The sequence below is a fragment of the Pleuronectes platessa genome, chromosome 2, assembly GCF_947347685.1.
Source record: "Pleuronectes platessa chromosome 2, fPlePla1.1, whole genome shotgun sequence".
Classification (NCBI taxonomy): domain Eukaryota; kingdom Metazoa; phylum Chordata; class Actinopteri; order Pleuronectiformes; family Pleuronectidae; genus Pleuronectes; species Pleuronectes platessa.
The window spans coordinates 16,282,129-16,296,566 of NC_070627.1; the positions used below are offsets into that span (position 1 = coordinate 16,282,129).

The 14,438-nt window shown below is 44.0% G+C and overlaps 1 protein-coding gene across 1 annotated transcript; it reads right to left on the reverse strand.

Annotated features, from left to right (window-relative positions):
- Window positions 1-189: 189 nt before the first annotated feature.
- On the reverse strand, window positions 190-9,835 carry LOC128446202 (leucine-rich repeat neuronal protein 1). Its single transcript, XM_053429195.1, has 2 exons — window positions 9,703-9,835; window positions 190-3,292 (listed from the first exon to the last, which is right to left on the reverse strand). Exon 2 carries the CDS (start codon window positions 3,069-3,071, stop codon window positions 924-926), a length of 2,148 nt encoding a protein of 715 aa, XP_053285170.1. The 5' UTR covers window positions 3,072-3,292; window positions 9,703-9,835; the 3' UTR covers window positions 190-923.
- Between the last annotated feature and the right edge of the window lie 4,603 nt (window positions 9,836-14,438).

Sequence of the window (14,438 nt, forward strand, 5' to 3'; positions counted from 1 at the left end):
CTGAAAATAGCACATTCTCATATTTAGAAATTAAGCTGACAAAGTTATAGCTCAGTTTGTAAGGATTGTTCAGCAATGAGCCTTGTGATGGTGTAAAATGATGAGATTGTGAGTCCACACAGAACTGTCTGCCTAAACTGAAAGGATTGAATGACCGGTTTGGAAGAGGGATTAAAAAAAGACCATACATCTGTAAAAGAACCCAAAATCATTTATTTTGACTTTTTAATTATACATATTTAATGTGAAAATAAGCTAAGCACTTAGCAATCAAAACTCTAGCAAAATAAGCAAGTAAATAGGGACAGAGTCAAAACATTTCTAGTGCACCTTAGTTAAAAAAAAAACTCAAGATATTTCAAACATTTGTATTTCTAGCATTAACACCATATTTATCAATAAACTAAAACCCTAGCGTCTTACAAATTAAATCAGAAAGGTCAAAGGTATAGTTGATACAACATTACTGCACAATTGCTAACATTCAGTAGACAGTATAACAAGTCTAAACCCCGCTGTCAGCTTTTATTTGTTTCTATCAGTGCCCAACAGATTACCTGTTTTACAAAACAGAGAAAGAAACACTGATCTCTAGAAGACCGCCAGCCCCAACTGCTAGATTATCAACCCAAAAGAAAGTGAGTCAAAAAAGCACCAAGGAACAGAGCATAGCATCTAAGACGACCTGGAAGCTAAATACTGCTTCCATGGAGAGTCCGAAACGAGTAAGAGATAGAAAGAATCAAACAAAGGCGATACGCTATACTAATATAAATCCTGTCCTTAATCACTCTGCCTCTTATCAGCAAAGCTGTGAATACAAAAAACAACATTTTGCAACTTTATTCTACTTTTGCACCAAAATGGCAAAAGTGTGTCTTTTTGTGCAGCTGGAGAGGCGGCCAGGCCTCCTCACCAAAACCTCACCACATGTAATAACTGCGTGTGGTGTCCACGGGAGAGGGTTTCCCCTCTGTGCTACCATCTTTGTCCTTTTCACCATCCACCTCCCACAGGTTGATGAGGGGAGGGTAGAGCTCGTTAAGGGGGATGGAGGAGGTCTTCAGCATGTACTTCTTCAGAGAGTGGTGGTAGTTTTTTCTCTTCCATCTGCGGGCCATGTAGATGCCTACAGTTGCCAGGCTGATGAAGGCCAGCATGGTTGCCATGACAGCCAGCACCGCCGCACTCGGATGCTGCCCTGACAGGTCCAGGGCAAAGGTGGCGCTACGTGTTGTAACATTAACGCAAGACTTGTGCGTCTGCAGGTGGACGTTGGAGACTGTGAGGCACACCTCATACTCAGTGGCAGGCTGAAGGTGTGTGAGGTTGTACTCGTGAACGTCTACAGGGACGCGGGCCGTGTAGGTGATGTGCGGGTTGTCGATCTTCATGGTGGCTGAGGCCCACTTCAGATTTGAGGACATAACATTTGAGTTGACTTTCCAGGAAACCAGGATCGAGTGGGACTCAGTCTTCTTGACAAAGATTTTCATCACTTGCTCGCTGTCAAGAAGGGTGCCGTTTATACGGATGGTGGCGACCCTTGTGTCCGCCCCCTCTGTGTTCTGGGCCACACAGGTGTAACGTCCTGAATCTTCCACCTGCACGTGAATCAACCGCAAGGTCCCCTCACGGCTCAAGTGGTAACGCTCTGACACTGTGTCTATAGTGATTTTAGTCCCAAGAGGAGTCACCCAGTAGATCTCTGGTTCCGGCTCAGCCATGGCCCTGCAATCAAGACTGACACTCATGCCCAGCTCAAGGTTCAAGTGGCTGGGGAAGGTGTCATGGGATATGAGGGGGAGGCACTGCTCCAAGGACTCCAAGAGCCTCGCCTCTCGAACCAGTTGTCCCCTTAGTTCAGTTGGGGAGCTGCACAGCATGGCCAGAGGCTCCATGAAGCGTACTGTGGTCCTATTAGAACTCATCCACTCAATGACACAATCACAGCGCAATGGGTTGCTGTGCAGACTGATCTCCCGCAGATTAGGCAGCACCTCCACAGTGTGCTGGTAAAGGGCAGTGAGAGCGTTGTTGTTTAGCATCAGGCTCTCTAGGGAAGGCATGTCCCTAAAGGCCAGCCTGTGGATATAAGACAGTTTAGGGTTGTTTGTGGCTTCCAGCTTTGTCAGTTCTGGTAGGTTGTCAAGAGCATAGCGGTCAATAGACACTAGCTCCATCATGTTGTTGATGCCCAACTCCTTCAGACGCAGCATGTTCCTGAAGTCTCCTTCCTGGATCTTGTGAACTGGATTTTTGTTTAAATCCAAGAACTTCAGATTGGGGACTTTCTGAAGTGCCAGTTGAGGGATTCGGACCAGTTTGTTGTCATAGAAGGAAATACTTTCCAGGGTATCCAAACCTACAAATGCATTAGCTGGCACATCAATGAGGTCCATGCCAGCCAGAACCAGACTTCTCAGGCTTCCTAGAGGCTTGAAGTTCATGTCCAGGAGGCCAATCACTGGGTTCTCCCCAATCATGAGGATCTCAAGGTTAGGTATTTCTTCAAACCAGCGGTTGTCTATGACATGCAGCTTGTTGGAGTTAAGATGAAGGCGAAGTAAGCTGTGCAGGCCTGCAAATGCCCGAGGAGAGATGGAATTAATCTGGTTGTGGTTGATGTACAGCTCCTGGAGGTTGGAGAGGTTTCCCAGGCAGTGATCTGGCAGCTGACTGATCTGGTTCTCCTCTAGATGGAGAGTGGTCAGGTGGTTCATGCTTGTGAGGCCCACTGCTTCCACAGTGCTAAAGTTGTTCTGAGATAGGTCCAACTCTGTCAGGTTGAGCAGTACTTCCAGCTCTCCGTTGGTGTGCGAGATGGCGTTACTTTGAAGCAGCAACACCTGGGTATCTGTTGACAGGTTGGTGGGGATGTGCGTTAGCCTCAAGTCATTGCAATCCACTGTAATTGCCTCCTTGTAGGTCGACTGGGGGGTGAACCAAGGGCGGATCTCACACACGCACAAACAAGGACATTCTTTGCCATGTATGGGCGACAGGAAGCCAAGAATCAATCCAAGGCACAGCCAGATAAAAGGAGGCCAATGCTGAGAGCTGAGCGCCATTTTTTCCGCGCTCTCTGCTCACAGAAGTCGTTCGAGGAGAGGCAGTGTTCAGGATGAGGGTATGAAGGGAAGGTTTGTTTGCATTAGTCTTCTTGACTGCTAGCTAGCTGCTGTAGGACCTTTAGCAGGTAACTTCTAATCCAGAATGAGGCAGTATACTCAAAGAACATCTGGTCCAAACTTCACCACCACACCTCACTTCCACGCCTTGAGGATTAAACCTAAAATAACAGACAGAACAAGGCAGTTAGATCCAATAATATTTTGACATTTTTGATTGTGTTTGTAAAAAACTAAATGATAAGATAGCCGTACAGTAATGACACTCGAAACAGCAGATAAGAGACAGTGAGATGCGTACAGCAATGATATATTCAGCAATGAACCCCCCCCCCCTCCCCCCCAGCTTTTTTGGGAGACTACGATGACAGGTCTAATGGTGTTGAAATGATCCGTCCAATTGACCTTGTAGCCCTGCAGTTGTTAACATATACACAGCCCAACACTGACTACACATGCCTTAACTTACTTCACCACTGTGGTATTTGTGTGGTTATTCTAATGGTTTAAGTCTCATGAGTGACGGACAAATGTATTGTTGTTTTACATGCAAAAATATTGCCCTCCTACGATTGGTAACCACTCAAAGGGTCTGGGACTTCCATAAAGACATTCTATCAAAGCAAGAGTTTCCTAAAATGGGTTGGTGTCATGTAGCAGTGACAGAAATGTGCTCACAATAAAGAGAATTGTACAAAGTGGTCGTTCCATCACCAAAATGTATTTTACCTCAGCATATGAAGACAGAAGGGTACGGCCTGGTACAGTAAGAGCTCTGTTTATCAGTAGCTAAGAAGACGGGGCTGATATTAGCTCTGCTTCCCTGAGTGTTGCATATCTGTCTCCTCAGAGATTACCATCATGTTTTTTCTCTCTGGGCTGGGTAGATTATCTGCATGCCAGCTTGATATCAGCGATGCTCTTGAACGACTGTGTGGGGTGGGCACAGCCGGAAACTCTGGCTGAGAGCCCATTACACAACAGGCTTAATACACGGGGATTGTGTGCTCTTCACTGTTAATCACTCACTACTTATGATACAGTCCCATGGGAAGCAGTCATCATGCACACTTCAAGTGAATTCAGCAGTTTTTTTTGAAGAGCCAGCGCTGTGGCTGCAGACGTGACACACTCATCCGTGTTCGGTAAAGCCAAGACAAGCAGAGATAGACCGAAGTACTGACAGGCAGAGTCGTCAAAGGAAAAGTAATATTTTGCGCCGTTGCTCTAATCCTTCTATTTCATGACTCCAATTTTCAATGTCTGTGTGGATGACACGTGCAGGCTCAATTTCCACAAGCAGATTAGGCAACGTGAGCAATAGAGATGAAGAGGCTGTGACCAGTTTCCAGAAAACGTATCCAAGTATACTAAACTCTTATGTGATCATGTGTTTTTACTTTAAGTAAATGGCTATCTTTTGGACATGTTGTGCATTGTGTGAAATGTCCATGTTAGTATTTGTTTTTGTATCTAAGATGAATCTTGTGTGAATTTGGGTTTTGGGGGAAGCAAATTAGACAGCCAAGAGAAATAATAAGCTTATATGATCATTTAGTTATTCAGGAGGGAGAAAGAAACTCTTTGTTGAGTCTCACTCACTAAAACTTAACACCACAATGTCGGCTTCTAGTCTGACAGAAGCTCACATTTATTCTCATAAAGTGTGTGTGTGTGTGTGTGTGTGTGTGTGCGTGTGTGTGTGCAACACAAAGAGATTGATGAGTGTATTTTGTTTTACATCAAAACTGTTCCAAGTTCTTCCAATATTAACATAAAACAGACACAGATTGTTTTCTCACTCCTTTCAAGTGTTGTTCTGTCTGTTGACACCTTTTCACAGATCTTCTTCCACATTCACATGTAGAGTAGTATAAAAGAAACTTGACAAAATACAAAATGGAACAATAACTATGCAGAAAAACAGCATTATACTGTTGTTTGTAGAAATGTAAACAAGTGTCACTTAAAAGTACATAATCAAATTCAAGGTATGTGCGGTGAAAAGTTCAAGTGACAGAGTTTGAGTGAGAGCACATGTGGTGCCTGGTATCAGGTGGCCGGTCTCTACAAGATCTTCCCTCTGTCCCTCAGTGTGACTGAAGTGTGGCAGCAGCGACTTGCACCTTTTCCTGTCTCTATTTATAGATCTGAGGAATAACTGCCAAACATGCTCTACTTCCTCTTGCCCTCAACAATCAATAAGTCTCTGAACAATGAATTGATGTGTCTGACACTTGCTCATCACTTTATTGAGAAATGTTAAGTGTGGTATTAGGTCTACTGTCCTCTCTCCTCCTCTGTGTTGTTGGGTATTAAATCGGAGGAGACAGGCGAAGTAATTGCTGCTTTCATGCTGAGGCCATAAAACTCAGACACCTGGCACCAGGTTTCTGGCAGCCTGGCAGCACTATGGGGGTCTGCATCCGTTCCCACCTATGTCTCACTGTGTGTGTGTGTGTTGACCTTATCGACCCCAAAAAAGCTCTGGTGAGCGCGTATACTTTTTCACAGATGGCCTGCTTCATAATCACAGTAGTGCCCAAGTTCATACTTAGAAGCTGCCCGCTACGCCCACATGATACCTACATAGACACATTCTGAATTAAGCATTGTCCTTAAAGAGACCTTTAAGTTTTAGCGATAAGTCAAACCCATGATCCCTCACTGGCTTCCCATTGAGCAACGACAAACTTTCCTAGAGTTGGTATATTAACACAATATTAAAACATCTGATCAAACTGCACAACAAAATGTTCATTGTATCTGCTTTCTTTTATTGATTGGAAATCCCATCCATCCATTATCTATAACAGTTATTCTTTAAGGGTCATAGGGGAGCTGTAGCCAATCCCAGCTGACATTGGCCAAAAGGCGGGTACACCCTGGACAAGGAAGAACAATCCTTCACACTCAGTTTGGAGACTCAAGTTAACCTGACCCTAATCTCACTGTTTTGGGATTGTGAGAAGAAGTTGAAGAGCCTGGAGAGAAAAACCCATGCAAACCTGGGAAGAGCGAGCCAACTCCACACACAAAGGCCCTGATCAATGCAGTTCTAACCACTGCACTGCTGCCCTGGATAGAAAACATGACAACAACTCCATCAGAGGACAACTGCAGCCCACAGCTTTGATGGGATGATGCCGTACAGAAGCACTTTGTAAACCTTTCTTCTCTGGGATACGACAGAGATCAGATCTGAGATTAATTCTCTCAGTAGCAGGGCAGGAGCAATTGTGTACCAGCACCTGTATCCTGGAAATCTATTACTAATCTCTTGGCAGATGCAACAACGAGCAACGACACCGGAGGGATCGTAATTAAAAATGCATGCGTACAGATGTACCTACACTGCACTCATTTCCACACTGTCACTAAATACACACTCAGTTCTCCCCACTCTTACTTGACTCACACAGTGTGACGTGCACACGCTCACACAGAGTGGAAGGAGACAGAGAAATCCCTCAACAGCTTGGCATTCTCCGTCCGACTGTCTGAACTGAAGCCTCCAGCAGGAGGGATTTACTCTCTTTGCTTTGCCATTTAATTTAAGTACACATGGCACATATAAAAACACACACAATCTAAAAATATTCATTTATAGCCCCTAATATTGGCACAGGGTTCCTGTAAAGCTCCGGAGCATCCCTGGCCCTGCGGTTCAAAGCAAGACCATCATATGTAATTGTGGAACTTTGTCTGCTTCATTCTAAGGCCTCATGACTGCATTTATAAGACAGGGGTGCTGACCTAATACAGGGAGCAATGAAGATAAAGAGAACGACTAACGAAACACAGACCTGCAGTCAGACGCAGGCGGATGTTTCTTTAGATCTAAGCAGTTCAGGGTTTCAGTCACAGTTCTCTGTGGATGAAGTTATCAGAGACTTCAATTAATTTTATTCTCCACACTTAGAGTTGAGATGCAATGGACCTAATACAACAAACGCTGTTGTGTATCTGTGGTGCAGCCAGGTAGAATCTCACTTGATAGCACGGCCCATCAGTTTCTGAGGAGCCTTTTCACCGGGTGCAAAATGTTAGCAGTGTTTCTAAATCAGGGGCCGCACAACAGTCTTACAGACATACCATCGCCATAGCAACGGCTATGCCACAGGCCGTCTGTTTCAAAACCAAGTGAAGACATTAGAAGACGGCTATTAGTGACATCGCAGGATTAACTGTTACAGTATATAATAGAACGACGGTGCCGCCATCAAATCAGGCACTTATATTCCAATGTTTGAGTCTTCTCCACAGTTGCTTATACAATCATGCATTGCCAGAGCCAAAGTAGGGCTTCCTGATGTTTCCTCCATGTCGTCCCTGTGCTGCCCTGCCTGACACACAGCCGGCTCCGACTCCATTAGTATGCAAGCGTCTCCCTTCAGATCACACAAGGCTTTGATGCAGCTGCTGATGGCAGAGGTGTAGAGCGGAGGGGAAGAAGAAGGATGCATGTCCACTCGGTCAGAGAGACAGTAAAGAGGAGGAGGAGGAGGATGAAGGGCTCTGCCACAGAGACAAATGACAAACACAGAAAATCCAATACTAAATGGAACTAAAGGAAAGTTTTTTTTATTTTTTTTAAACTCAATTAGGATTTAAAAGCCACCGCACGGCAAATTGTCACTGTATTTCTATTTACTGCAAATCAATGTGGTGACTTTATTTCCCCGTGGAACTGAGATGGATCTTGACGCAATTTTTTCTCCTCTGACTCTTATTTTTTTCGCTGTCGCTCACTCTCTCTCCCTCCACTTCACTTTCCCCTTACAGTTGCAGTATTGGGGAGAAGCCAATATGTTATCACTGGAGCATCGATCCATCACTCTGACACTGCCAAGGTCTCCAGTCTCACGGGACCCCCTATTTTAAAACAATGCAGAGGTCAAGGAAGATGAAGCTGCACAGTTCAAATTGACCTCTACACTGACAAAACTGAGCCAAAAATATTGCTTTTAGAATGGATCTTTGCAAACAGGCTTGTAGATGACTTTTCCACATGTTTGAATTCATCTTCAACTGTGCTTTTAGGTTTCATTTGATATTACTCCTGCATAATTGCAGTTCAAAATGCTTCAACTAACTTTTTTTAGGTACTACACAGAGTTTCAATTGTATATGGTTACATTTAAATGCATTAACGTCTTACACCACTGTGAAGAGCAGATAACGCAAATTTATTTTCACTTCATAACAAAGGAGGGGAAAACAGCTGACTCAGTAACAACAAAGCTCACAAAGGGAGAGGGTCAAGCTGTTGCGCCCCTGTCTCCCCACCACATGCTGCAGAGTATAGGCCCTATATAGATCACAATGGCTCCACCCCAAACACACACACACACACACACACACACACACACACTCTAAGAAAAGTCTTTGTTTCAGCATGTTCTCACACTCCATATCACTATAGCTGAGGAGACAAGCCACTGTGCATTGTAGGATTATGGGAAAGGGCCACAATCGGCTATACTGTCATATCATTGGCTCATTAGGTGACATCATGGATCAATTGTCTCCATTAGTCTGTGAGACAAAGTAAAGAACACAAAGTTGCGTGGTTAAAGTTTCTGTGGTGCAAATAATTCACGGGCTGATTTCTCTCCTCAACATAGCAAACTAATTTCCATGCGTTTTGGTTCAAAGGGACTTCCTTTGTGCTGTGACCTCAGTAACAGGTGTGTTATGCAGCAGCTGAAACAAAAGAGCCCACTTGGCAAAGGTGACCCCCAAAACACACTTATCCCTGCTCTCTCAAACCCCTGTGGCTGGTGTGTCACGCTCATCTGTGTCTTCACCTCAGACATCTGCCAACCCCCTGACCCTCAGGCATGCAGATATGTTGGACAGGGTGTTATATCCCATAATCAGTTTTTTTGAGCTGCACTCGGCTGCTTGCCAGTGATGCTGCAGGTTATGTAAATGTTAAACTACATTTTTGGTTGAACCCACTGTCACAGTGCAGTGAATTGTCAGGGCTGCAGCTTGTGACACTCACATTAATATTTATCAAAGCAAAAACTGAATATTGCAATAAGGTTTTGCATAGTGCACGGATTTGTCTCGTGTTTTTTCTTTGTTTCCCTCCCTCTAGCTGGTCAGTTCATATTTATACACTTGAGATAATGAGAAATAATCATATACTGTGCATATACACTGACTGCAGAGCGCAGTGCCCTTGCAAATCTAATAGCCTAATATATTTTGATAAGATTAGCCCAACGCATACGCTGCAAATAAACGCTTAGGAGACAACGATAGGGACAATTTCCAGGATCTATTTTCCGTCTAAATCAAATCTGGAAGCCATAAAAACAGTATTTTATCTCTATAGTCTGTAACACGCGCTGCACGGGGACCCCCAGCAGAGGAGGAATAACATGTTATTGTTTCATTTCATCTTCAGTGCATATCTGAAAACACATAAAACATGGACTCATCTGTACGACTTTATCCATGCATCGGAACGACAAACATCGATAAAGCAAAATGCACAGAGATTACATACAGTGCCTATCAACATTTCAGAACATGCATTGAATAAACACACTGCTCTCACCTATACGAGCACGCGCGGCTGCTGCGGGATGACCCGGTGTCCGCAGCTCCAAAGATGACGCGCGAGGGGCTTGCACGCGGTGTTTTTAAAGAATAAAAACAATCAGACTCATCCCGCAGAGTAAATCCTGTCAATCTGTAGCAAACGCCCCTCGGTGGGCTGTGACACGCGCTCCGCTCCGGGGCTGCGGGAGGAGGAACAGGGTGCTGCAGCGGCGCACAGGCTCCAGTGAGCAGCAGCTGCCTGGTGCAGGTCAGCTCCACACTGACTCTGACAGCGGTGCAACCTCCCCATCTGTCATCAGCACCATGGGAACTGAAGTCCCACCCCGAGCGACCCACCAGCCACGAGCTGTTAGTTGTGGTGGAGCAAGAGACGTATTTTCATTATATTTGTTATATTTTAATCAAGTGTCTCCATCGTAACTTGTCAGTTTATCCAACATTAGTTTAAAAAGCTGAAAAAAAGAAGCTGGCAAGTCTCTATGAGGACAAGATGTACATAGACACTTGGGTGCCACATGGACTTAGAGTTGATATCAATTTAATGACTTGATAATAAATAATTCATGATAATTATGAAATGCGATGGGCTTTAAAGTGGATCATAAGAGACTCTCTCTCTCTCTTTCTACCCCCCCCCCCTACATCTCTGTATATCTATCAAACACACACACACACACACACACACAAAGTCATCTCTCCATTACTTCAGAAGACTTTACATTAACTTACTTTGATTCCCTTGAGACTTAACCTCTAACCCTAACCCAAACCTAACCCTAACCCTCAACTAACCCTAACCCCAACCCTCTGTACCATTTGCCTAACCCTTAACCTAACCTAAATGTGATCCACGCGATACACTAGAGGACATTTAGGCCAAAAACACGGAGTAAATTACACATTTTCAAGTTGCATTTTATGTCGGGTTCTACAGACACTTGGATGACACCACAGGAGCAGTATGGATGAATTTTATGTTTGTTTTTTTCATGTTGTTTTTTAAGTTTGAAGAAGTAGTCCCCACATACTTCAATTGTAGTGGATTTGGCTGCAAATGCTGTTTACCCCTGAAACTCCAAACCTCCCGGACACTTTGAGGACTCGAACACTTCACCCACCGCTCCATCGGCATAGGGGCGAGTAGATTTGGGTGAACTATCCCTTCAACCAAACCTTAAAACATGTCTTCACCTTAAGATTTAATGATTTATGTTATGGGGACATTCTCTTTGTCCCCATAGGGAAGACAAGTCCTTTAACCTAACCCCTAACCCTAGCATAGCCAAAACCTCATGCATAACCCTAACCTTGACCAATTCAGGCCTAACCCTAATGTTAACCTAACCAAAAATCACATCTTACCACTAACCTTGCTTCAGTTCCCATGAGGTCTACTGGTCATTAATTGTTCTGGAAATGTCCTAAAGAGGAGACAAAAACAAGAACACACACACACGCATACACGCACACACACACACAAACAACATTTCTAGAGAGAAGTCTATGTTGAAAGAGAGAGAGATATGTCTTTTTTCTCTGTCATGTCGTTAGATTCTTCCTCTTCTTCCTCCTCCTCCTCCTCCTCCTCCTCCTCCTCCTCCTCCTCCTCCTCCTCCTCCTCCTCCTCTCTAAGGGGCAGTAGTGAAAATGACAACGTTTCATCACTTGTTGTTTGAGCTGCCGCTCTGGGAGTTGTCTGGCTGCTTCTTCATTCACGCTGCAGCTTCAGAGAAGAAACGTGCCTCGTCTCTGTGTTGAGACAACAAAGTGGGAGACAGACAGGCAGAAGTCATGTGCAGGTTATAAGTCACAGATGTCCGTACGTTTTTAACTGAGGACCCACACAGGTCTGACTTAGTCGGTTTACACTGCAATGTTTAAAGTTCAACAATGCAGAATTTCATATGACTGGATCGCTAATGTAAATAAGTGCCTTGGACTATTTTGAAACTATAGGTAAATGCAGTATGTATTGCATCACCTTGGTGTGATGATGTCTTTAGGGACCTGCACTCTACACTGACAGAATATGAGATGATGGGCCCCCGGGGACGGATGCGTCTCCTTCCAGCAGAGCCAGAGAGACCAATGTTGCATGCTGTTAAATATGGAGCAGAGGCCTAACTGTCCTCAGGAAAGCCACAAGGCACATACATTCCCTCTGAGGGGGATTGTTGGACGTCTTCAACATGAACGTTTAGGTTGTTTGTTGTCTTAGTCGTTCCAAAAGACTTGAGCTGCCTTCACACCTGCACTAGACTATGGTTAATCTCCTCACAGTTGCCAGTGGGCTGTCTGTGAAGAAAACAAATGTCTGATCTAGAAAAACACAATACATTTTTTCCTACCAGCCCACTAATAAAAAATCATGTCTGGAGGTGAGAAAACAGCAGGAGATTATCTGAAGAAATTAACCCAAACTGAAAAAATGACGAAATCATGTTAACATCACTCACATCCAACATGAGCAAAATTCTGCAGGTTGATGAAAAGCACTTGCAGCTTCCGTAACGTCTGCATCAAAGCAGCCTCCCCTGAATCACTACCTTCCTTTCTCACAGAGGTGACAGGGCCAAGCCTCGTACGCGTGAGGCTGCCGCACTAATCATCAACTTGTGTGGGAGTGAAGTCGAGCCACCCGTCCTCCACTGCATTGTATCCCTCTAACACGGAGACTCGGTCTTGGAGACCTTCAACCTTTGTCTTGTTGGATCAATCAGGGATTCTCCCACGCTGCTGCTGTGTGACTCATGCTACTGTATAGACGGCACAGATGTTAGGGTAACCTTCTACACACGGCAGCCGGAATCCTTTTCATAACAGAGCACACACAGACTCCAAAGCTTTAGTCGTCCCTAAAAACCACCAGCAAAGTGCTTGTTTACTATATGAGATTTTTGGGGCCTTTTCCCTGTAGCCGGAAAAGTGATTTTTAGTGAGTAACTTGTAACAAGTGTTGAGTAAAACCTCTCAAAATACAAATTTATTAGTGAGGTTTAATTCGTTTTAGCCAAGGGCCAACTGGATCTTGTTTAATGGCCTGTGTGGTGTTTAAAAGCTGCTCTGTGGGAACCGCTCGTATCTTCCCCCCACCACCGAGAGCTGAAGGTTTATTCAGCAGTCACCCTGTGTGTGTTGGTTGCATCCAGCAAATCATAATTTCCCACCATTAACCTGCAGCGCTTGTGGTGCGGTTGCCATGGCAACAGTTCCCTCCCAGGAAAGGCGCTGCAGCATATCCACCGGTTTATTAGATCTCTGATCACACAGCTCCCTCCACATGGCCATCTGGGAGAACCAGTAACATGCCCCCCGCTTTACCTTTCGCAAGTCTTCTCATCATTCTGCCGCATTACACTGAGCCGAGGAGGAGGCAAGGTGTCATTTTTCTTGTCAACGCTTGACTTCGGTCATAGATGGGTCGAATATTAAATACAAAGTGTCAAGGAGTGATGGGATGAAGGTTTGCGGAAAATAAAGTGGATGCTGAGAAGACACACACAAACGCAAGTGAACGGCTAATGCCTCAAAAAGCCTTTGTCAAAGATTTTGAACACAGGAGGGACAGACAGTTTCATTTGTGAGATAAATGTATAAGTATCTCTGATGTTCTCGATTACACCTGATCTCGAGGAGAACAGCTTGATGCCTTCCTCAGCTGTAACTGGAACAGATGCCTGCCTCTAAACATTTAACACAGTTGCCATCTTGTTGTGACATAATGTCACCATCACACCATTTTCATGCCAAGATCACAAATGTGTGTGTACATGCACATGCACAGAACAAACACTATCACTTTTCAGGGAAAAGTGCTAATTAAACTATACTGATAATTCACACATTTACAGGTACGAAGTACATTTTGAGAAATACACTTATTTCCTTTCTTGCCAAGAGATACAAGATCGATACCACTCTCACATCTATATCGTTTATCATACCGTCTATCATCTGTATCCTACATAGAACCAAGAGACAAAGACTAGCCTCTATATTTACAAAGTCTGTATAAGAATAATGATTGGCCAACGCATCTCCACTTCCTTTCCCTATTTATTTCTCCACCAAATATCAAAAGCACGATCACTTCCCCTCTACTTTAACCGTCCTTCACTCGCTGCCTGTGTTTTTTGAATTGATTTCAAAATATTGCTCTTGACAATCGAGCCACTGCATGGTTTGGCACCGAGCTACTTGACTGAGCTTCTAAATCAGTACCCACCAGCCCGTTGCCGGAGATCTTCTGATAAGGACCTGTTTGCTTATTCCTTATTCAAGGCTGAGGGGCCCTGTCCCGAGGGTGACAGGGCCTCTGCTGTTAGGAACCAAACCCTCTGGTTTACATTACCTGATATTAATAATAATGAGTATTCAATTTTAATATAATTGTTGTTATTATAATTATTATTGTTGTTTTTAATGTTGTTGTTATTGTCATATTATTATTGTCAAGGTTATAATAACATACTATCTGAATGAGCTTACTTCACCAGGGCAGTTTAGATGTGACAATAACTCACTAAGTGATATGATAACAGAAATAGAAACTAAACTAGAGTTAACCTTGTTGTTGCTTGTGTTCTAAAATAGAATTATAAATTGATATTCAGCTGCAGAAGTTAGATAATGTGACTCTGACACAAAGATAAATTAAAACACACAGAGACAGTTTAAGCTACTGGCCAGGTTAAGACAGTTGGAACTCAAGGCTGTACATTGCATACTGCA

Excerpts from the sequence above, each read along its gene's own strand:
- LOC128446202 (XM_053429195.1), bottom strand. The coding sequence starts at position 3,071 with ATGGCGCTCAGCTCTCAGCATTGGCCTCCTTTTATCTGGCTGTGCCTT.